The sequence below is a fragment of the Carassius carassius genome, chromosome 5 (genome assembly GCF_963082965.1).
Source record: "Carassius carassius chromosome 5, fCarCar2.1, whole genome shotgun sequence".
Lineage (NCBI taxonomy): Eukaryota > Metazoa > Chordata > Actinopteri > Cypriniformes > Cyprinidae > Carassius > Carassius carassius.
The window spans coordinates 16,483,939-16,509,178 of NC_081759.1; the positions used below are offsets into that span (position 1 = coordinate 16,483,939).

Below are 25,240 nucleotides of genomic sequence, written 5' to 3' on the forward strand. Positions count from 1 at the left end.
CATTTACTCTTCTCCTTAACTCTGCCTGACCCCTCTCTCGCCTAGGCGGCTCATAATTATAAGACACTATACTGTCAACAAGCACCGTCCTTCGGGATGAGATGTTAAACTGAGGTCCTGACTCTCTGTGGTCAGTAAAAATCCCAGGATGTCTTTCAAAAAGAGTAGAGGTGTGACCTCGGCATCCTGGCTAAATTTGCCCATTGGCCTCTGACCATCATAACAATCTAACAATCCCCATTTCTACCTATGGCTTCATCACTCTGTCTCCTCTCCACCAGTAAGCTGGTGTGTGGTGGGCGTTCTGGCGCAATATGGCTGCCGTCACATCATCCAGGTGGATGCTGCACACTGGTGGTGGATGAGGAGATACCTCCTGACTATGTAAAGTGCTTTGAGAAAAGCGCTATATAAATGTAAGGAATTGTTATTATTATTATTATTATTATTATTATTGGGTTGTGATTTATTGCAACTTAAGCAATGTCTGCCGCTTCCTTACCTTAGAGAGAAAACTGATAAGTGATCACTGAAGCAGCTCCAGTTAGCAAGCAGTTTTAAAGTGAGAGTGAATTCCACATTGATTGTGTAAGGGAAACAGGTAAATTTAGCTCAAAGGGAATCATTTAAGATTTTAAAGGGAATTTGAACAGAATCACGGTTTTATGGCTGATCACTGAGACGCCCTGTGATTCACTGAACGAGCCGTTTAACATCAAATCTGCGCTGGATATTAATATCCAAACTATAGTGAAAACACTATCAATTAGCACAGTAACAAGATCGGCAGTTTAAGACATTAAGCACAAAACACAAGATACTTCTCTTTTCAATATGAATAAGGCTTTATTAGATAAATCTAAGACATATAAACTAATCTAACACATAAACGCACACACTCACACATTCACACAAGTTGCAGGAAGATTGAAAGTTAGGGAAAGATGAGTTTAAGAGAATGAAAATGTGAAATCCCAAGTTTACAGCAACACGTGAAGTTGCATAGACATGAACAACCATCAATCACTTAATCACTTAATATTAATTATATTAGATACACCAGTATAGATCAGTCTGGAGGTACATTGCCTGTGTAAAGTTGTCGTTGAAAGGGGGTTTCCCGATGTCGCTGATTGGCTGGAAGTTCAGTAGTTGCTGAAGTGACGTCTTGGGAAGCCCATGGTTGGGTGTTGGCTGAAGACGCGGAGTTGTGTGGGCTGGTTGAAGTTGAACGGGCACTCGAGGTCAGACTCCGGAGACACGGCGTTACAAAACTTAACTCAAAACACGAAACTCTCAAACGAAAAGAAAGTTTGATGAGACTACATGGTGTTTCTTCTCATCGTGTTTAAGCAGCAGCAGGCGTGCAGGCCGAAGCACGCTGGAAGCGCGCTCAAAGAACAGTGATGACTAAAAGCATGGCTAAAAGCTAAAGCTAAGAAGCAAAGCTACAAGCTAAAAGCAAACTAAAAGCATACATGACTAATAGCAGAAGCAAAGCTAGAATCTAAAAAGAATTCTATAAAATAGAATCTAAAAGCTAGGAGCATAGTAAAAGCTGGCATGACTGATAGCAAAAGCAAAGCGCAAGCTAAAAGCTAAATTTTATGGTGTCCTAAGTATTTAAACTGGCCTGTTGGCCACACCTCAAATGTTGTCTTGGCCAATCAGATATTGTCTTGGCTCGGGGATATCATAAATCATATGTTATCTTATCAAGCACATGGTCCGAATTTTCCCGCTCTTGCAGGGTCTAATTTTGGACATGATTCCTATAACAAGAATATGATACATTTGACAAATAACTGTTGGTCATGACTGTTTCAAGCTAACAGATTCAAGCACAAACATACCAAACATGATTATGAATCCTTAAGCTATCCCATAATTATTAAAAGACATACACAATAAGTGATTATAAACATGATAGTCAAATGTGTGGGTTACATTAAATGAATATGGAGTGAAGCGATGGACTGATATTCATTTAGAAGTCTTTTTGAGTTCATTTTGGTCCATGTATATGTAGAAAAGACTTTGTGCCATCCTCTTGACATAAAAATTTCTGTGTAGACCAGAGGTTAAAAGGCCCCCCCTTTAGGAATTTCAGTCTGGTTCTGGTAGGTGGGGGAAGTCAAAGGATCTTGTGTAGTACTAGGGCTGGGCGATATATAAAAATAATGATCTTGATATTGTCCAAATTTTTACGATATTCGATATATATCTCGATATGTTTGCATTTGCATTTAAATAATAAAAAAAAAACATGATTTTCTTTTGCCCATTTAAAAAAAAAAAAAAAAAAACTATTTAGATTAAACAGCTAATTTAAGCAGTTAAAAAATCTAGACCAAGAGATCACTTACTGCTTTTTATTAAATGAATACATATAGGCCTATATGTAACTGAAGCAGTGCAAATTAAGTAACAGTTACAGAAAGTGCATTCTGTCAACTTTTTAGTGCATGCAATTCACAATTTAAACTGCAACTGGAATAAGTATTTTAGTAAAAAAATTTTAACAAGTTTTTAAGCTAAGAACACAAGTCTGTCAACTGTCTGTGGTTTTAAGAGAAGCTATGTGGCATGAAACTATGTTCCTACTGACACTAAAAACCCTCTTAGATGGGGAGCTAGTTGCTGAAGCACATAGCTATTTCTTATATATAAATATATATAAACGAATACCAAAGACTTTTGCATTCTCTCTGTCTATATTATGGAAACTGGTAAACATATCAGTGAAATTCCCCAATAGTAATTCCAAATGGCCATAGCCTATGTTTCTCTATTCAAACATCAGCGGTCGAGTAAGTGCATTTATTTTGCGATCACAAATGCAAACAATACAGTTGAGATCTCACGACAGAACACAGACCGGCTGAACGACGCTTTCATTAGATCGCTCAATTCCAGTTTGTTAGTGTTTTCAAATTATCGTCGGCGGCTCTTCCGCAATGAGGAGTGAGCACGTGCGCATGGTTGCCAGATTGCTTAAAATAAGCAAACACCGGGCAGAAATGTATCCTTGTAACAGTGGAGCTCTGATTCGGAGATTTAAACTCTTGTTATCTGAAACCTGCTATCATTAATGCTCTCGTAGTAGAGGGGCGTAGAGCAGTCAGCAGTTACAGGTTCCTTTTTTGGACATTCGGCGCATTCTTTTGGGAAAGTATGCTTGAATTTGAAATATTCGATATTCCCGATATATTCAAATTGTACAGCGTCGTCAAAATTATTACGATATTATCGCTAATATTTGATATATCGCCCAGCCCTATGTAGTACTCTCATGGTTTTACACGTGATGTCCGGCATTGCATCTCAATTACTTGCCCCAAATATGACAATCTCTTCTCCGAATTGAAATAGTCAATAATTGTTCTAATGGTGTTAATGTCAAAAGCTGTTCTGTGAAAGAGTTGGTTGGTTGGTTAACTTGTTTTGGACTTTTGGCACTAGGAAAGATTTATTACTTCCTGTTGCCTTCCTGAGGAATTTGGCTCATGTTTCAACCAAAGTCGAACTGATCGACTCTTTAATTTGTCTGGTTCGGGTCAGATCCGCTACAATTGATTGGACTCGTGACTCCCAACAAATCAGATGAGCGGTGGGCGGAGAACTATGTTCTGCAAGTGAACAGCACATTATTGTGCCATTTCAAAGAGGCACAAAATCACTTTCACTGACTTTTTCATTAAATATTCACTACTGGTGGAATGACCTGCCCAACTAAATTTGAGCAGCTGAGTCCTTAGCCATCTTCAAGAAATGACTAAACACATCTGTTCCATCTTTATTTGACCCTCTATCTCAAGCACTTTTTATTCTATTTTATTTTAATTCTACTTTATCTATATATCTTTTTTATTTTATTTAAAAACAACAACAACAACAATTTTTTTATATTCTATCCACTTGTTTTCTTTGTAGGTTTATGTGTGTGTTCAATTTCTCATTAATGCAATTATCTAATCAACCAATCACATGGCAGTTGCTTCAATGCATTTAGGGTTGTGGTCCTGGTCAAGACAATCTCCTGAACTCCAAACTGAATGTCAGAATGGGAAAGAAACGTGATTTAAGCAATTTTGAGCGTGGCATGGTTGTTGATGCCAGACGGGCCGGTCTGAGTATTTCACAATCTGCTCAGTTACTGGGATTTTCATGCACAACCATTTCTAGGGTTTACAAAGTATGGTGTGAAAAGGGAAAAACATCCAGTATGCGGCAATCCTGTGGGCGAAAATGCCTTGTTGATGCTAGAGGTCAGAGGAGAATGGGCCGACTGATTCAAGCTGAAAGAAGAGCAACTTTGACTGAAATAACCACTCGTTACAACCGAGGTATGCAGCAAAGCATTTGTGAAGCCACAACACGCACAACCTTGAGGCGGATGGGCTACAACAGCAGAAGACCCCACCGGGTACCACTCATCTCCACTACAAATAGGAAAAAGAGGCTACAATTTGCACGAGCTCACTGAAATTGGACATTTGAAGACTGGAAAAATGTTGCCTGGTCTGATGAGTCTCGATTTCTGTTGAGACATTCAGATGGTAGAGTCAGAATTTGGCGTAAACAGAATGAGAACATGGATCCATCATGCCTTGTTACCACTGTGAAGGCTGGTGGTGGTGGTGTAATGGTGTGGGGGATGTTTTCTTGGCACACTTTAGGCCCCTTAGTGCCAATTGGGCATCGTTTAAATGCCACGGCCTACCTGAGCATTGTTTCTGACCATGTCCATCCCTTTATAACCACCATGTACCCATCCTCTGATGGCTACTTCCAGCAGGATAATGCACCATGTCACAAAGCTCGAATCATTTAAAATTGGTTTCTTGAACATGACAATGAGTTCACTGTACTAAAATGGCCCCCAGAGTCACCAGATCTCAACCCAATAGAGCATCTTTGGGATGTGGTGGAACGGGAGCTTCGTGCCCTGGATGTGCATCCCACAAATCTCCATCAACTGCAAGATGCTATCCTATCAATATGGGCCAACATTTCTAAAGAATGCTTACAGCACTTTGTTGAATCAGTGCCACGTAGAATTAAGGCAGTTCTGAAGGCAAAAGAGGGTCAAACACAGTATTAGTATGGTGTTCCTAATAATCCTTTAGGTGAGTGTATACACACACACACACACACACACACACACACACTTATATATTAAATTTACATTACATTTACATTTAATCATTTAGCAGACGCTTTTATCCAAAGCGACTTACAAATGAGAACAATAGAAGCAGTCAGGTCAACAAGAGAACAACAACAGTATACAAGTGCCATGACAAGTCTCAGTTAGTCTAGTATAGAACGCATAGGTAGGTTTTTTTTTTTTTTTATAAAATTAAAAGACAAGAAAAGGAAAAGTGCTAGTGTTAGTTGGTTAAGTGCAGGCGAAAAAGATGAGTCTTTAGATGTTTCTTGAAAATGAGTAAAGACTGAGCTGTACGAGTTGAGATTGGGAGGTCATTCCACCAGCTGGGCACAGTCCAGGAAAAGGTCTGTGAGAGTGATTTTGAACTTTTTTGGGATGGTACCACAAGGCGTCGTTCACTTGCAGAGCGCAAACTTCTGGAGGGCACATAAGATTTAACCAATGAGTTTAGGTAAGTTGGTGCCGTGCCAGTGGTCGTCTTGTAGGCTAGCATCAGTACCTTGAATTTGATGTGAGCAGCTACTGGTAGCCAGTGTAACCTGATGAGGAGAGGAGTAACGTGAGCTTTTTTTGGCTCATTGAAGACAACCCTCGCTGCTGCATTCTGGATCAATTGCAGAGGCTTGACAGTACATGCAGGAAGGCCCGCCAGGAGAGCATTACAATAGTCCAGTCTGGAGAGAACAAGAGCTTGGACAAGAAGTTGGGTTGCTTGCTCTGACAGGAAGGGTCTAATCTTCCTGATGTTGTATAAGGCAAACCTGCAGGACTGGGTAGTTGTAGCAATGTGGTCTGTGAAGCTTAACTGATGACCCATCACAACTCCTAGGTTTCTAGCTGTCCTCGAAGGAGTAATGGTTGATGAGCCCAGCTGTATAGAGAAGTTGTGATGAAGCAATGGGTTAGCTGGAATCACCAGGAGTTCTGTTTTTGTAAGGTTAAGCTGAAGGTGATGGTCATTCATCCAGCTAGAGATGTCACTCAGACAGGCTGAAATGCGAGCAGCTACCGTCGGGTCATCTGTTTGGAATGAGAGGTAGAGTTGGGTGTCATCAGCGTAGCAGTGATAAGAAAAGCCATGCTTCTGAATGACAGATCCTAATGATGTCATGTAGATGGAGAAGAGAAGTGGTCCAAGTACTGAGCCTTGAGGAACCCCAGTAGCAAGGTGGTGTGACTTTGAAACATCACCCCTCCAAGACACACTGAAGGATCTATAAATACCTTGCTACGTGTACTGCATTATGGTAAACGAGACTGCACTTACATATGCTCTTTTGTTGATTTTGATTACTTCTATTGTCCTCATTTGTACTGTAATTTGCTTTGGATAAAAGCATCTGCTAAAAGACTAAATGTAAATATAATTACGTTATTAAGTACATAGTATGTACATGAGGAACCGGACTGTAAAATAGTGTTACCATTTTACTTATTTAATTGTTTGCTTTTAACTGCACATTAGTGCATATGTCCAAGCAGGCAGTGGTATAAGATATGTTGATGTATATGATATAGGATAAATGTTATTATTGTTAAATGTATTATTATTACTTTATTTTCTTCTTTTTCTTCTATTGTTTAGGGTTAGTTTGAGTTTAGTAATGTTTTATAATATAAAGAAGTTACTACTTGTGTTCAGCAAGGGTGCATTAAGATGATAAAAAGTGAGAGTAAAGGCATTTAAAATGTTACAAAGTTTTTATTTCAAATAAGTGCTGTTCATGAAGAAATTACATTTTAAAATATATTCAATTAGAAGATCTTTTATTTTAAATGTTATTCCTAATATTATTTTAAATAATAATGTAATTTAAAAATAATAAAATATTACCATTTTCTCCTTTCCTTTCTTTTTAATTTAGTAATTGACAAGCATTATCGTTTGCACTACACTACAGCTTAATGTCATATAAGGAAATGCATACAGGATGTGTTTTTGCGTTCAGAAACAGAACATAAGTTCTCAAGGCGTTTCAAGAGTTAAACTATTTTTGACTTGATTCCATCTTTAAAACTCAGCATTGTTGTTGTCAGTTGCTCACAATAGAGAACAAATGCATCCTGTGTGAACGTTTCAAACATAGAAACAAACATGCTTTTTTGTTTACTTAAACGGTAATAAAATCAACCCAAATGATTTTTTTTTGTACGGTTAGATGCATCAGATTGTGCTGATGATGTTTCATCATCATATGTTATAATCAGATGTCACTCGTACATGGACCAAAATTATTGGTAACACTTTACAATACGGTTCCATGTGTCAACTGTATTTAATGCGTTAACTAACATTAACTAACAGTATTTATTTAATCTTTTTTAACGTTAGTTAATTAAAATACATCTGTTCACTGTACGTTTAAAGGGTTACTCCACCCCAAAGTGAAAATTTAGTCATTAATCACTTTCCCCCATGTTGTTCAAACCATGTAAAATCTCTGTTTGTCTTTGGAACACAAATTAAGGTATTTTGGATGAAAATCTGGAGGCTTGAGACTGTCCCATAGACTGCTAAGTAAATAACAGTATCAAGGTCCATAAAAGGTATAAAAAGTCTTCGTCAGAATACTCCATCTGCCATCAGACATGCAATCTGGGTTATATGAAGCGACAAGAACACTTTTTGTAAGCAAAATAATAACTTTATTCAATAATTCCTTTTTCAACAGTCTCCTCCGTGTCACTTCATATCACCATGCTGCGTATGCTTTTCTGTGTCCTCTGTGCCACAAGGATGTTCTGTTTCTACATGTATTTAGCTTTGATTTAAAATAAAACGGCACATCCTTGTGGCATGGAGGACACAGAAATAATATATTAGGAAATGTTGGAATGAACGTTAACTAAGAGTAATAAATGCTTTAGAAATGTTTTTAATTGTAAGTTTGTTAACATTATAGTACAGTGTTACCAAATTATTTTTCACATTCACTCTAACTTGTGAATGTGGGTGACATGCTCATACTGTAGAGCCGTGTTAGGCTAGAGGGCTTTATATCCAATTTCCTTTACATAGTTGATTTCAGTTGATTGGCGTCCAGTTTGAATTATAGTTTGTCTTCCAGTGGTTCACCTGCTGGAGTTGGAGCGGCAACAGCACAATCAGCTGAAACACACTTGGCAACGTGCCAACGATCAGTTCCTGGAGTCACAGCGGCTGCTGATGCGAGACATGCAGCGCATTGAGACCGTGCTGTCCTCCGAGCAGCTGCGGCAGGTGGAGGAGATGAAGAAGAGGGACCAGGTACTTCTGTTGTTTAATGAACTGGAAACATCGAATCAGAATCGAAAAGCAATTCTCAGTTGAGGCTGTTTAGTAGGTATAAAAGATCTGGCTGGTTGTACTCTATCCTAACCAGACATGAAGCAGCAAGCTTTCAGTGTCAAGTAATTTTTTCTTCTGGTTTCACTAAACACTCAAATGCTTCATCAAGCACCAAAAAAAACTCTTTGCCAGTCAAAAAGTTTTTGTTTAACACACAGCAATGTGGAGCAGGAGTTTAGACCAAAGAGACTTCACTGTGGTTGAAGCTGCTTAGTCGACAGAAACCAATCTTTAAATATTAAAATTTTCAATATGTATTACCCATATACATTTGGCACACAACATGTAGAGTGTGTCCAAAAGCACTAGATGAATTTCGCACTAGAGGAACTTTTTATAGTTCCTAGAACTATCGGCGGAAGTACCCGCTTTTGCCGTGTTAGCACAACAGAAACTAGGAACTTATTTAGTTCTAGGAACTGTGCTTGGCTGAACTAAATTAGCTCCTACTTCAGAGTAGGATCTAAAACAGTTCTATACATTTACATTTTTAATCATTTAGCAGACGCTTTTATCCAAAGTGACTTACAAATGAGGACAAAGGAAGCCATTTAAAATCAACTCAGTTAGCCTAATGCAAAACACTTAGCAAGGTTTTTTTTTTTTTTTTTTTACCTTTTTTATAATTTATAATTTATTATATAATAAATAAAAAGTAAACCGATGCAATAGAAAAAGTGAGCAAGCTATTGTTAGTTTTTTTTTTTTTGCTTTTTGTTAATTGTATAATAAATAAAAGAAAACCAATATATAGAATACAAAAAGAATAGAGAAGCTAGTGTTCGTGTTAGTTTTAGTTTTTATTTTATTTTATTTTTTTAAGAAAACAAGCCGTTAGTAATTAATTAGTTCGCAAGTCTAAAAGAGGCACTTTTGTTTATAAATAATAGAATTAGAATAGAGAGTGCTAGAGTTAGAGTCAAGTAAAGACAGAAGAGATGTGTTTTTAGCCGATTCTTGAAAATAACTAAGGACTGTGCTCTGATTGAGTTGGGCAGGTTATTTGCTCCACTAACATGCAAAACAGCGTTAACAGCATTTAACTGTTGTGTTCTGATATGATATGTAACACTGCAAGTTGTCATAGGAGATTTAGAAAGATTTACATTTTTTACATTTGCTCTTTGCTCATATAAATTGTCCATTTACATTCCATCTCCTTTAACACGAAACCCATGACACCACGAAAACAGCTCTGATCACGGCGTCCTCCATTCACTGCTATCAGATTAATAGGTCTGTTGAACCTCCAAATTATTCTGGAAAGACAATAACAAGAGTACTGTAAAAATATATATATTTTGAGTTATATATATTATATTGCATATTACATATACATACACACAGAGTACTATGACATCTGGTTAGTCTTACTGTAAATTTCTGCAACTATTTTGTCAGGAAGAGGATGAGAAGGAAAGATTGATCCAGGCTAAAGAGGCTAGTGAGGATGATGGGACGGAGCATACAGAAGCAGTGGAGGACTCTCTGCTTGGACTCTCCATAGAAGAGGTATTTTTACAGAAAATCTGTGGGGGGTTTTTTGGATTTATGATTTAATATAAATTACTAAATTAAAAAAATGTAAAAAAAAAAAAAAAATGGTTGCGATCAAAGGCATTGAAGAATAAGAATTTAAATAATCTATGGAATAGGAGTAAAATGTAATATTTCCTTTTTATTTTTTGGCAAACAAAGTGCTACACAGCCGAGGTTTATTGTTAAAATGAAAACTTGCCCCCCCACACACACACACACAGACAAAAAAAGGTTGATTTAAATATTTTATTTATTTATTTATACAGGGTTGCACATAAGTGGTCCACAGGTGTGCATACATGACCAAAATAAAGAGGTGCGCTGTGTAAATAAGTTCAGACTGCTCATTTGCATTCCGACATGGTTGACAGCCTTTAAAGCCAAATTTCCATTTTAGATAAAAAAACTGTAATACTGTATAAGATTTCTATTCTAACTGAAAGCATAAATCTAGGCTATCCACTACCATTTCAAAGCACAATGCAAAACTGTTATATTTCACATTTCATTCACTGACACGCTTCAGTCAGCAGAGCTAAACCTGGCAGCGCACACATACTTCCTTACCAGCAACCCGACAAAATAAAATCTTGATCATTTAAAGTCTAAAAATGATGGAAATTCATTTATTAAAAAAGGACATTATAGCATTTTAATTTTAAGTTTTATAAATGAATTGTATTTTTTTTTAATACTCCATTTTTATTTTAAATAATAGTATTATCACACTTTTTTTTGTTTTATATATATATATATATATATATTTTAAACTAAATACATAAAGTGCAATAATATTTTTATCACTATTTTTAATAGATTATTTATTGTTATGTTTAATGGGTCACAGTATGTGCTGTGTGAGGACCAAACCAAATCTCCAAGTGCTCTTACCAGAACCAGGCTGAAAAACTACATATTTTTAAACGTTATATATTTTAAAGACACCAGTCTATATCTTGATTTGATAAAGTGTACAGCCCAACTTTGATTTATTCATCCAAATTTTGCCAAATTTCACTACGTTCCACATTATACCATACATTTTTATCAATGGACGGAAATTATACATGAATGCTATGCTGAAATATTGTTTGTATATTTATAAAAACAACCGTTCCTCATTTTGGGTTGTAAACAGAATTTCAGTTAAACTTAAAATCTAAATGTTGACTGTAATGTTACTTTAAATGTTAAGCATCCTTGTTTTCTCTTCCTAATTTTGATCTCAGTCCCATCTCAGCCAGAGCATCCACAGCTCTTTACACTCTCTGGACGCAGACACCCCGGGCCGCCCGGACAGCTCTGACCCCTATAAGGATGGGCTTCGGAGGGTGCAGTCCACCGACAGCCTGGGTTCTTCAGGAGGGGCCCTACAGCCTCACGGGCTCTGCGGACACAACAACAAGACCAAGTCAGCCAGCCAGCTGGACGAGTCAGACTTTGGTCCTCTAGTGGGGGCAGACTGTGGGGGCTTTGACAGCATGGACACCTCCTCCATATCATCCCTCCAGCCAGGACACTTTCTCCTCACCAAGGACCAGGAGAAGGCCATTAAGGCCATGACCCCAGAGCAGGAGGAAACAGCATCACTCCTGTCCAGCATCTCTCACTCTGCTGATACGGCTTACCTGCCTCCGTCTGGCTACCGACTGGTCAGCGAGAGCGAGTGGAATCTGTTGCAGCAAGAGGTCAGATAGTAGATGCTCTTTAGGGGGCATTTTTATTTATTTAAATGACAAATTATTTGAAGATCCAGTTCTCACTATTAACTATGACTATGCCTCAAAACTCTTAATTTGCTACGTGATAATGGATAATAAGGCCGTTGTTAAGTTTGAGTATTGAGTAGGATTAGGGATGAAGAATATGGTCACTAAACTGTCTCTATTTTGTTTTCTGTACAGTTGAACCCAGCCAAAAAGTAGCTTTGTTGTTATTGAAAATAAACTCACTGGCCGCATTGCTAATATAGGGTTAGACCCTCTTTTGAGTGATGAGTGGGTTCTCTTCTCATGCAGCTGAAGTAGAAGTGGTTTAGTCAAAACGCTGCATTATAACTGCACGAGAGGATATGAGGCAGAAGGAATTTAAAAGATAAAACCCCCAGAAGAAGCAAATCTGTTGCCAAGACGTTTGCAATGCTGCTGCTCCGGAGAGCTGTGAGACTTTTTGTTTGCTATCTATGTGAGCCTGGGCAGTCTTTGCGGAATGGCACTATTGTTGTGTGTACCTGATCTGTTGACCGGGTAGCTTAAATTAGTAACCTGAGTTAAATGTGTTTCTGTGCTAATGGAGCCCGGATAAATTAAGTAGTGGCTTAACAATGTGAAGCTGGGGTGTTGTAATCTTAGTTTTATTTAAATAATGACCTAAATAACTATGCGTGTCTGAGCCAATAGCTCAAACTTACCCAGGTAGAAACATGCACTGTGTGTCATTAACAAACAGGAATCACTCTGTAGGCTGATAGATGAAGTAACCCCCAGCAAACTTTCAAAATTTGTCATTCAAGTGATTTAATTTTTTTTTTTCATTAACTTTTATCAATGTTACTGCAGTGGAAAATAGCGTACCTAACATTATTAATAACTAACAATGTTTGCTGAAAGAATAAATCACTGTACACCCTGTAGTTGTGGTGTCATATGCCATGGACTAATTCTGCCTCAAAAGCAGCTGCTCATTTATTTTAATAATTTAAAATATTTATATTGCATATTAAGAACAATAATCTTTGCATTGTATGAACACATCATTGCTAAATGCTTGGCTTGTTCCAAAATGGTCTTGAGCAAGAAACTACAGTGACTTTATTTAAATGCAGTTGTCTGCTTTTATATTACTGTATTTTCTGGACTATAAGTCACACTTTTTTTTATAGCTTGGCTGGTCCTGCGATTTATAGTCAGGTGCGACTTGTTTATCAAAATTAATTTGACATGAACCGAGAGAAATCAACCAAGAGAAAACATTACCGTCTCCAGCCGCGAGAGGGCGCTCTATGCTGCTCAGTGCTCCTGTAGTCTACACTGAAAACAAAGAGCGCCCTCTCGCGGCTGTAGACGGTAATGTTTTTTCTTGGTTCTTGGGTCTAAATAAATGCGACTTATAGTCCAGTGCGACTTATATGTTTTTTTCCTCGTCATGACGTATTTTTGGACTGATGCGACTTATACTTAGGTGCGACTTATAGTCCGAAAAATACGGTAATTGTGTCCAAGTTAAAATTCACAACATAGAAATGCTGTGCATGCTGCTGCTAAGAAAAATCTTGATGACTGAATTCCTATGCAAGCTGCTGCTACTTAACAAGAGGCTGAACTGCTGAGAGCTCCAGTAGCTAGGTGAATGCATATTTTACTCTGACACGGTATTTACGCCAGACTTCAGCGGCACAACATGACAAAGTCAATAGATCCGTTAAAATAGATAAAGCTGTCCGCAATGTATGCAGTGCGATACGGCCAATGCAACAAAACTTCTGCTACTGCTGCCATTGATAATATTCACTAACATTTCAATACTGAGTTGGAGTGCATGCTGTTGCTGTTAATGATATTCACAATGATGTAGTAGGAATTGCGAGCTGTTGCAGTTGTAATATTTAATAAAAATTTGTGAAGCATAATCTACTGCTGCTTCATGAAACCTGCTGTAAGCCCTGTTGAATAAGCAAAGTAATAAATGCCTATTGCACTTTAAAGAGTTAATATACCCTCCATGATTTATCACTAAAATTTAATGTAACTAAAGTGCTTTCTGCTGCCGCTGCTATATTAGCAACGATATGACTTGATATATATTGCAGATATTATTTCTAACCTTGCATCTGAATTTGCTGTGCACGCTATAAAATTAGCTAACATTGCAATCTGCTACTGCCCCTTTATTAAATAAACTCAACAAATTAATGCTTATTTTGCTTTTTCTATAAACCCTGTTGACTTTCAGATGAACTACCATCCAAATCTTATCACTGAAATTTCATGCAACTAAAAGTACTTCCTGCAGCCACTGCTATATTATTAGCAACAATGATAATTGGATTGCCATGCAGACTGCTACTAATATTTCCAACATTGCATCTGGATTTTGCTGTGTGCTGCTGCTATTACAATTCACTAAACTAGCGATCTGAATAGCTATGCATACTGCTGCTAAAGCTGCATGAATGTACATAGAATTACTACAAGCATCTTTATTTAACAGTGAAATGCAAACAAATAATGCCTATTTTGCTTTGAAGAGCTCACAAAATCTACTGTATGCCCTGTTAAATAAAGTAATAAAAGCATATTTCAGTTTTAGAGTTACTTGCCCCATGTTATTGCTGAAATTTCATGCAACCAGATACTTTCTGATGCCACTGCTATATACAACAATAATAATTTGACTCGATTTGCTATGCATACTGCTAATAACACAAAATCTAAATTCTATGATATTGCTGCTACACTCCATGAAAGTACTATAATTGCTGTAAGCTCATCTGAATATACAAATAGTAAATTCCATTTTAGGAGTGTCCTACTATAAGCTACTTTGTACATGGGCTACTGATTGGAAAGGAATTATTATTAGTAGTATCTTTATATTTTAAACGAATTCATGATTGATTATCTTTAAACTATAAATAAACATGACTTTCATAATAAATTCTTCACTATCACTGAACCAAGCTAAAGAGTGAAATATAGATGTGGCCTCTTTAAGAATGAGTGCTCCCTCTTCTGAAGTGCATTGCAATGCAGCACGAGTACAGGAATGAGCGGGTATATTATTTTCTGTTGCTCATTAAGTTATGGTTAAATAGGTAAGGCTGTTGACAGAATGATGTTTATGAAAGACAGCTATATGGGTTTATTTTGACTTAAACCTGTGAACAACTGTGAAATGCCAACTGCAAACCGACCCCACTAGTGAGGTGTGCATTGGAAAGTGATCCATTCATGGTTAATCTAGAAATGAATGCCTACAGAATATATTAAAGGTGCCATAGAATGCATTGACATCTCTGATGTCCCCAGAGTGTGTATATGAAGTTTTATCTAAAAATTCCCCACAGATAATTTTTATACCAGGGGAATCCCACTAAAAACGTGTATTTTACCCCACCGGAATGCAATTTTAGTGATTTAGACTAGTTTTGAGTAGCAATTGAGTGGGTTTTGTTGTGAAAACCTGGCAACCCTGGCAGAGCTTCACGAGCTCATGCTCACGGGCATACCGGTGTTACGGTTTAACTGGTGGTGACCGTGTTACTAACTGTGACTACTGGCACATTGCTTCCAAATGCAATTTTTAACTACCACATTCCTATTAATCATTCTGGTAGCACATGAAGTCAACATTATTGAAAATGGACAGAGACAATGGTAGCTTTAGCAACATTAGCCTTACAGAGAGCCAAGAAACTCTTTTGGAAAACAAAATATGACACATGATGCTTACTTTGTCTGGATGTTTGTGCAGGAAGCATCGGTATTGATCCCTCTTTCAGAAGCAATCTTTGCATAACTCCAGCGCTGAACTGACCCTCGTTTGTGAGGCAGTCTTGTGTAAAATGTTAGCACAAACGTATAGGCCCTTTTCGTTTTTTTTTTTCGGGACATTTCCTTCAAAAATGAAAGTTAACCTCTGTGTCCTCAGCGTTCTATGGAGACACCTATGTTTGTTGGTGCATGCCAACACAAGACACTTTTAATGGCTCTTTGGCACTGACATTGTACCTCCAGCAGCTACAGCAAGAAAGCATTAATGGCGGACCGCTGCTTCTCACTCAGGGCTTTGTATAGGCTAATAGGGCAGAGTTTAACAACTTGTATGTGTTCTAGTTTGAAACTAGTTTGACTCTGACGAATGCAACAATGCACTGAAATCAGAGTGAATACTGCTTACTTATCTAGCTGTTGAGTTTCAGAGAAACTGAAAGCGTGCTGCATTAATCTCAAGTGGATGCCAGCCAGCCATATAAATGGAAGGTAGTAAGCTCATTGGCTGTCAATGCAGCATGAACCAATCAGCTTGTGCCAAGTCGTTTAACTCTGAATATCATCAGTTACGTTAACAGCCAGTCAGTGCCGTCTAGAGTTTCATGACTGAACTATATATATTTGGAATGCTATATTATCATTTTGCTTGCAATATTTTTGTACTACATGGTATTTATACTGTGTGCAGTATGGCTTTTTTAATTAATGATCTACCAAATATGATTTTATTTAGCTATTAGAAGCCTACAGTACAACCATTGTCCAATTCCATGAATAAATGACTCTTCTGAGTCTATCTTTATAGGGAATCAGAAACATACAATGCAACCAGTAAATTGGTAGATTAGTTGGCAAACAAATAAATCTTTCAGGCTGGTTCTTTTTAGTAAATCAGAAACTTACAGTGAAACCATAGCCAGTTCTTTTCAAATCAGTGTAATGAATCCCTCACTGAATCACTAAATCAGTCACAGGTTACTGATTCAACATCTGACTCACTGAACTATAAGTTGCCATTGTTTCCACTGATGTGCATTTCAAAAGCAAGTTTTGTAAAACTTAAATCTGTATCATTACCCCGTGATATCCTTGACTGCAAAAACAGTTTTCTGCAGGACATACAGAACTGTATGCCACAATGCAGTGCACTTTCCATTTGCATTTTGATGAATGATCTGGATCAAAAATTCATGATTTTTAATCATTTTACCTCCGTTTGATAACCAGACACTGTTTGTTTAAACATGCAATATAACAAGGACATATGATGAAAGGGTAGCAAATGATATCTTAAATATGCTTTCATAATACTTGTGTTTGTTTTTGATGTGGTTTCACCCCAGTTGAAGAACGCTGGAAGGAAGTTGGGGCGGCGATGTGACATGTGCTCTAATTATGAAAAACAGCTGCAGGTCATTCAGGGACAAGAGGCCGAGACACGAGATCAGGTTTGTTTTTTATGTGACTAATATCACGTACAAGGCCCATGGTGAAATAATTCAAAAGGACAGTCTGTTGTAATTGTTACACTATGAACTTCCTTTGCTTTTAGGTTAAAAAGCTTCAGGCCATGTTGCGGCAGGCGAATGATCAGCTGGAGCGGACGATGGATGAGAGGCAGGAGTTAGAGGACTCTGTCAAACAGGCCAATGAGGAAACTACTGCCAAGGTAAATCAATCTCTATGATGGATTTGGTGAAAAACAAATCTGTTGACAGGTTAAACCTGGATGGGTTCACATGTTAATTGGAGCATCATATATAGTGAGGAAACTGAAGTAATGTTACACCTTTTTTAATATTTCTTCATATCAGCAAGATAACAATTATGTATTAACCCCTACAGCATACTAACCAAAATGGAATCTCAAAAGCCACAAAACTTAGATTTTTGGGTCACACTTTATTTTCGCTATAAACAAACCAATAACTACAACTTTAGCCTCAAACTCCTAATTTGCTGCTTATTAATCGAGTGACAGGTGGACTGCCGCTCTGCTCCAGACTGTGAAAATTAGAAAAATGGCTTTAAAGATTGTTATTTGTCCAGAAAAATATGTATTATGGGTAGGACACTGGAAATCTGGAAAGTAGAGGTTTTAATGAAAATGATCTCAAACTTAAAGGTTAACGGGTTTTTTGTTTTGTTTAGTTTTTTTAAGTTATTGTAGGTACTCTGCGTTTTCACTGTCTGCAAAAAGTGAAATGTCATGCCAAGACACAATGCAGTAACTTCAACATTAAATACAATATGTGGGTGCTGATCACCATTAACAGAATAATTATAGTAACATCTGAATAAAATAGGCTATATATAGTAGTGATTTAAAAAAAAAAATAATAATAATTCGGAACATAAGTACCAGACAAAAGTTACACTTGAGTGGATACTGTTTTGCAACCAATTAATTTGCAATGTTTGCTAACATTAAAGGATGCAAGACATGCTTAGGGCTATTGTTTTTACATCGAACTGAATGAAAATCGCTTAATCTATATGAACGACTTATTAATGTGAACACCTGCCGGAATAATGCTCAGAATGATTGTGAATTAAACATCTCTGATGACATTCATTGCAGTGGATTTTGTTGAGTTACAAGAAAAGGTAGGAAGCGGATTTAATTGTGAACAGTTACTGATTTTATGTGATACGCTGTCACGGCATTCGATTCCTCACATGTGCAGAAGTGGGCAGCCCCAGACTGACAACTGGCACTGAGTGAATAATCTGCATTATAAAAAGGAAAAAAAAAACCTTTAAAGATTAATTCTTGTTGCTAAGTGGTCTAGTCGCTTGTTTACAGTGCTTTGTTATATGGAGCAGTTTGTTAGATCACGATCTAATTTGTTTGTCTAATGAAGTGCCGACAGATATATGAAAGTACACAAGTTACACCATAATTTAAACGCTGCAGACTTTAATGGGCAGTAAAACAAAGCCAGAATACCATGAAACTTAAACTGAAATGAAACATTTGTAATAAATAGTATAGTGAATAAATTAAATAATCATAACTAAACAACATAAGAAAGCTCATATTTCTGTACATTTCGAAAAAAGGTGCATTAAAAGTCAATAAATCCTTGATTAATATGAATATTTTAATTAAAAATGTGTCTCCACTAGTACTATTCAGTTAAATTCTATTGCATTTAATTGTTGGATATGCTAAGAGTTTTGGGATATGGTAAGTTTAAACTTAATTTAGTCAATAAAGTACCACATTTCATCTTTTTGTTAGGGAATGTACACAAAATGTTATTTTTATCCTTGCTTCTAGAAAATCCTCATATGCTTTCTAACAGCTTCATGTGGCTGTAAACTTTTAATTTTAACGTGGCTTTAAGCACTATGCATCATTAAAGTTTCACTTTCACCGCGACTAATCTGGTAAATGTGGTGTTTACTTGGAATAATCACAGGAGTTTACCTTATGGTTACAAACCCAGAGTCTCTGCATCAGAGGGAAAACGAAAAAAGAGCATCTTCCATCCAAAGAGTTGTGTTGCATTTTGGGGCAAAAAAAGTTTAATGAAAAAACATTGTCGTAAAACAATATAAAATGTGGGAAATCAATAATTGGTTATTCTACAATTAATTGTACTATAAATGATACTACGACTGTAAATACTGTAAATTGATCAACTGTTTGGTGAGATGACATTGAATGTCTACGACAGGCCTGTAGTCCTATTTAGCAACTTGTCTTTTCTTTAAGAAACGTAACCATTTTAATAAAATTACAAGAGGGGTGTAACTGATGTGTTTTATGTCATAGAATAAAACATGAAAGTATTTTGAGCCTGTGTGAACCACGGACCTTATTTTAGGTATTTAACCAAACTCCCATTCAAAAAAACCCATTGACTCCGGGACGATGGAACCCTAAGTGCTAAAATGCTAACTTGCTTCCGGGTTTTGCCTACAAAGTGTCATCATAGTTCCACCACTCTATTGACGGGCATGGTTTCAGCATCCAAGCACCTCAGCTTCACCTGCGTCCCGCCTTTTTGCCCATTTTCGATTATCCGGTAGTGAAGTGCTTCCAAGCTAGTGGCATCGGCTCCGCCCACATTAACATGAAGAAATGTCTTATGAGCAACAATTTAGCATATTAGAATGATTTCTGTAGGATCATGCAAGGAATGTCTGCTAAAAATCAGCTTTGCCATCACAGGAATAAATTTCAAATTTAAAACAACCGTTTTCTATTTTAATATAACATTAAGTTGTAATGAGATTTGTTTGATCTAATAAATGCAGCCTTGGTGAGCATAAACACAAATAAATTCTTACCGACCCCAAACTTTTGAACAGTATTGTACCTAACAAGGCAGCTGTTTAGAAGAGCAAGTATTTGCTGACTAAAAATGATGTTGGGAGATTAGAATACAGCCACAGTGTTTTCATTGTATTCTTCACAAATGTGAAGAATGTATGGTCTGCTCTGAATGTTACTGTTCTTCCAAGTCAAATGACTGGAGTCATTTTCATTTGTCTGGGGCACAGATCTCGGAGTTGAAGCAGAAAGTTGAGGAGTCTGAATCTCTCATAAGTGCTCTCCAACAGGCCTTCAGCCAGGCCAAGAGGAAGACCCAGGAACAGATGGTATGACCAAATACACACACTCCTAAACAACAACATTCACTTGGTTTGCCTGATGACATTCAGTGAAAGCACATGTTTCGTTTTATTAATTTTTTTCATTGAAAAATATTTAATGAACAATGTCTTGGTTTAAATATTTTCCTATTATGGATTTCTCCTTTATTTGATTTATACTAATGCACCTTTCGGCATTCAGTATTCATGCACTTTCTTGATGCACATCTGCTTCCAATATGAAGTTGCACTGATAAGATGATAAACTTCATTCTGTTGTGACATGATCCCCTAAATAAAGCACCCTTGGAAGGTTTCTGTCAGAGGAATGCACGTTGAATCTCTCAATGTCACTGATTTTTTTTATTGGCCAATTTCTTTAAAAACCTCTTTTATAATGGATTGTTTTCCACTTTACTTGGATATATGCTTTAGAAAACCATTTGTGGCTTCCAGTGGGTTAAGGCTAAGTGGTGTGTGTGTGTTCAGGCTGTGCTGCTACAGTCCAGAGAGCAGGTGACTGAGGAGCTGAACCGACTGCAGAGAGATAATGAGAGTCTTCAGGGTAAACACAGACTTCACATGACGCTGCAGCAGCAAGAGGACTTTCACATGCCCACCGCTGTACAGGTACTACAACCTGTAAATGTACCTTCTATTCCGTTCCACTGCGTTTTATAAGTCAGCTTTAACATTTGAACACACCCTGTTTGATTGGTCCCCCATCCTTGTAGCCTAATAAGAAAATATGTCACATATTAATGTAATTCTGCACACGAGGTTAAGGACTGTTGTTAGGCATGACACAAAGTGAAATGAGTTCGTATTATGTCTTGATGCACTTTGAGGAAGGCGCTATTGGCTGATATGCATCATGTGTGCAGCTATTTTTATTTATTTATTTGCCTGCAGGATGAGCAAATGTTTTCTTGGAAAATAAAAATTATACCAAGAGGCAATGCTCATTACAATCATAGAATATTATTGATCAGTAATATTATTTGAATCTGAAAATGTATAAATGTATGTAATGTATAATGAATCTAAGAAATTATTTATTAAAAAGGGAAACTGACAAAATCTTAGAAAACTTGGAAACTGTTAGAAATCAAGATAGAACCATAAATAGGAAAATTGAAATCTTAAATTATATATTTAAAAAAAGTTTATTTTTTAATAGTTTTTGAAAATGATGGGAAAACATTAGGGAAATAATATTTCTGATAGATAAATGTAAATTGAAAATGATGGGCAAAATAGAAAAAACTCTTAGAACATTATGAAGAAAAGTGAAATTAGTAATTTCACTTTTCTTCATAATGTTCTAACATCTTAAATTATTAAAAATCAGGAGAATTAATAAAAATCTTAGAATATCTGTAAAAATTGCTAAATAAAATCTTAGAACATTATATATTTACATTTAAATACTTATCCCATGATCACCTAAGAGTTGGCATCTGTGTGTATATATACAGGTGCTGGTCATGTAATTAGAATATCATCAAAAAGTTGATTTATTTCACTAATTCCATTCAAAAAGTGAAACTTGTATATTATATTCATTTATTACACACAGACTGATATATTTAAAATGTTTATTTCTTTTGATTTAGATGGTTTTTAACTGAAAACTAAGGAAAATCCCAAATTCATTATCGCAGAAAATTAGAATATTACTTAAGACCAATACAAAGAAAGGATTTGTAGAAATCTTGGCCAACTGAAAATATGAACATGAAAAGTATGAGCATGTACTTCACTCAATACTGGGTCTCCTTCTGAAAGCTCGTTCTTTTGCCTGAATTACTGCAGCAATGCGGCGTGGCATGGAGTCGATCAGTCTGTGGCACTGCTCAGGTGTTATGAGAGCCCAGGTTGCTCTGATAGTGGCCTTCAGCTCTTCTGCATTATTGGGTCTGGCAACTTCCTCTTCACAATACCCCATAGATTTTCTATGGGGTTAAGGTCAGGTGAGTTTGGTGACCAATTAAGAACAGGGATACCATGGTCCTTAAACCAGGTACTGGTAGCTTTGGCACTATGTGCAGGTGCCAAGTCCTGTTGGAAAATGAAATCTGCATCTCCATAAAGTTGGTCAGCAGCAGGAAGCATGAAGTGCTCTAAAACTTCCTGGTATATGGCTGCGTTGACCTTGGACCTCAGAAAACACAGTCGACCAACACTAGCAGATGACATGGCACCGCAAACCATCACTGACTGTGGAAACTTTACACTGGACCTCAAGCAATGTGGATTGTGTGCCTCTCCTCTCTTCCTCCAGAGTCTGGGACCCTGATTTCCAAAGGAAATGCAAAATTGACTTTCATCAGAGAACATAACTGTGGACCACTCCGCAGCAGTCCAGTCCTTTTTGAAGCGAGACGGTTCTGACGCTGTCTGTTGTTCAAGAGTGGCTTGACACAAGGAATGCGACAGCTGAAACCCATGTCTTGCATATGTCTTTGTGTAGTGGTTCTTGAAGCACTGACTCCAGCTGCAGTCCACTCTTTGTGAATCTCCCCCACATTTTTGAATGGGTTTTGTTTCACAATCCTCTCCAGGATTCGGTTATCCCTATTGCTTGTACACTTTTTTTCTACCACATTTTTTCCTTCCCTTCACCTCTCTATTAATATGCTTGGACACAGAGCTCTGTGAACAGCCAGCCTCTTTTGTAATAATCTTTTGTGTCTTGCCCTCCTTGTGCAAGGTGTCAATGGTCGTCTTTTGGACAACTGTCAAGTCAGCAGTCTTCCCCAGGATTGTGTAGCCTACAGAACTAGACTGAGAGACCATTTAAAGGCCTTTGCAGGTGTTTTGAGTTAATTAGCTGATTAGAGTGTGGCGCCAGGTGTCCACCACCAATCTGGTGGTTTTTACAACAGCTGGAGAGCAGCTTGGCAGAGAAGAGCCAGATGCTGGAGAGTGTCCAGGGTCTGAAGAACAGTCTGGAGCAACAGTTAAAAGATGCCATCGGCAGCAAGGTCTGAGCCCCCATGTGATCACTGCGCTCTGCTTTTGCACTAGACTACTGCTTGCTGATCTTTGAGTTATGTTTCTCATAAAAACTCATTGCCAAATTCATAGTCTACTCAGTGCTTCCTGTGCATGTGATGGATCTTTTGATAAGATAAGCAGAATTCTTAGAAAATAAAAGTACATACAAACAGCAGTATTGGATTTACATCTAACAAAAGCATGCATTTTTTTTTTATTTTTTAAGTGCCCCATTATGGATTTCTGAAAGTGACCTTTCATGCAGTGGTTAACACAATTGTGTAGCCTACAGAACTAGACTGAGAGACCATTTAAAGGCCTTTGCAGGTGTTTTGAGTTAATTAGCTGATTAGAGTGTGGCGCCAGGTGTCTTCAATATTGAACCTTTTCACAATATTCTAATTTTCTGAGATACTGAATTTGGGATTTTCCTTAGTTGTCAGTTATAAGCTCTAAGCTATAAGGTTATTGAGCTCATCCAATTATACAGTTTGAACTGTTTATATATATATATATATATAATATATATATATATATATATATATATATATATATATACATACATACATATATATATATTTTTTTTTTTTGCCACCTAGGATCTTCAGAAGCTGGTGCTGCAGTACAGGGAGGACATTGTTTCGGCTCACACAGCAGCAGAGCATTTGGAGGAGAAGCTGAAGGCTGAAATTCTGTTCTTGAAGGAGCAGATTCAGGCAGAGCAGTGTCTCAAAGAGAACATGGAGGACACTCTACAGATGGAGATAGAGGGCTGTAAAGAAGAGATCGGTGAGTGGATTGCAGATGAATTTGATAATCAAAGAAAGCTAACAGCTGAACACCATGATGGTTTATACCAGGGTTCCTCAAATCTGAAGGACCACTGCCCTGAGTTTAACTCCAACCCTGATCAAACTCACTTACCTGGGATTTTCTAGGGATCCTGAACACCTTGATGAGCTTGCTCAGGTGTGTTTAATTAGGGTTGGCATTGGCCCTCCAGATTAAGATTTGAAGAACGGCAGTATGAGCTACACAATATAAAACATAACTGTTATATACTTTATATAACTTCTATACTTATATATACAACTGATTCACTGCCTTTTCAGTTCAGTTTATTTCTATAATAAAATTGTATGATGCTAAATGTTTTTGAAGTAGACTAGGAATTTATCAAGTTCTCATTAAAAAAAGAAGAGAAATTTAATCATGATTCATTTTGTCAGCTCATTTGTAAGCTATTTCTTTCACTAGATGATAAAAAAATTCATGCTTAGTTATAATAAAGAAACTGTTACCAGCTGAATTTCAGGCTAAAATAAGCACAGTTTGAAATGTCTTTGTGATATAAGATATAAGAAACACATTGAAGGGCTTGTGAAGCTCCTTCAATCAGAGGAGTGCACACATTTATCTACTTGCATTTCAAAACTATCTTTTTCTCCTCCACTTCTCCCTGCATTGGTGACTTATGTTCAGACATCCTGGAAGGTATGAATCCCTGCCTGACTGTTTGTTTGTCTAGGTCGTGTCTGCCTGTAGTAGCACCACCGATGCATCCTAACACACTCTAAACCCATTAGCACTGTGTGTACTGAACCTGCTCTGTCACATCCACATCACAGCATGCTACTTCATTTAGCTGTGTACTTAATACTAACATATCTTCACATGACGTTGGGTTCAGCTCAGAGAAATTCAACTTGAGATGTGTTCATGCTCCTACAAATGTGCATGACATAATAGAAATGTCACCCCACACTTTTCAGTGTGCATTTGAAATAAAGCAGTTTAAAGCAGTTCAGTCTTGGCCAAATTAGTCTTTTGTAGGCAAGTAGTACATTGAAAGTGAAAATAAAATAAAAAAGGAAAAAAAAAACATTTGATGTTGGTGGTGGAAGACAGTATTTAACTAATTATTACCTGCTTTCAATTTATATATATATATATATATAATGCTACACTATTCAGTAGCGTAAACATGTTTCAAAACAATGAAATATCAGCTACATATCTTTCAGTTAGTTATTTAGTTAGTCCCCAGCACTGCTCAGAGGGAACCGTAATACTGCTTGGAAGGGTTCTTTAGGAGACACAGTG

General features: G+C 37.1%; 1 protein-coding gene across 2 annotated transcripts in view; it reads left to right on the top strand.

Annotated features, from left to right (window-relative positions):
- The window catches only part of LOC132140867 (rab GTPase-binding effector protein 1-like), a 40,666-nt gene that overhangs the window by 10,490 nt on the left and 4,936 nt on the right, over nt 1-25,240 (top strand). Inside the window, exons 7-15 of one of the 2 annotated variants that reach the window (XM_059549906.1) lie at nt 8,242-8,420; nt 9,903-10,013; nt 11,270-11,728; nt 16,876-16,980; nt 17,085-17,201; nt 20,045-20,143; nt 20,627-20,767; nt 23,737-23,926; nt 24,620-24,631. In XM_059549906.1, coding sequence (XP_059405889.1) covers nt 8,242-8,420; nt 9,903-10,013; nt 11,270-11,728; nt 16,876-16,980; nt 17,085-17,201; nt 20,045-20,143; nt 20,627-20,767; nt 23,737-23,926; nt 24,620-24,631 — 1,413 coding nt within the window. The remainder of the gene's footprint in view (nt 1-8,241; nt 8,421-9,902; nt 10,014-11,269; nt 11,729-16,875; nt 16,981-17,084; nt 17,202-20,044; nt 20,144-20,626; nt 20,768-23,736; nt 23,927-24,619; nt 24,632-25,240) is intronic. The other variant, XM_059549907.1, reaches the window with a different exon arrangement.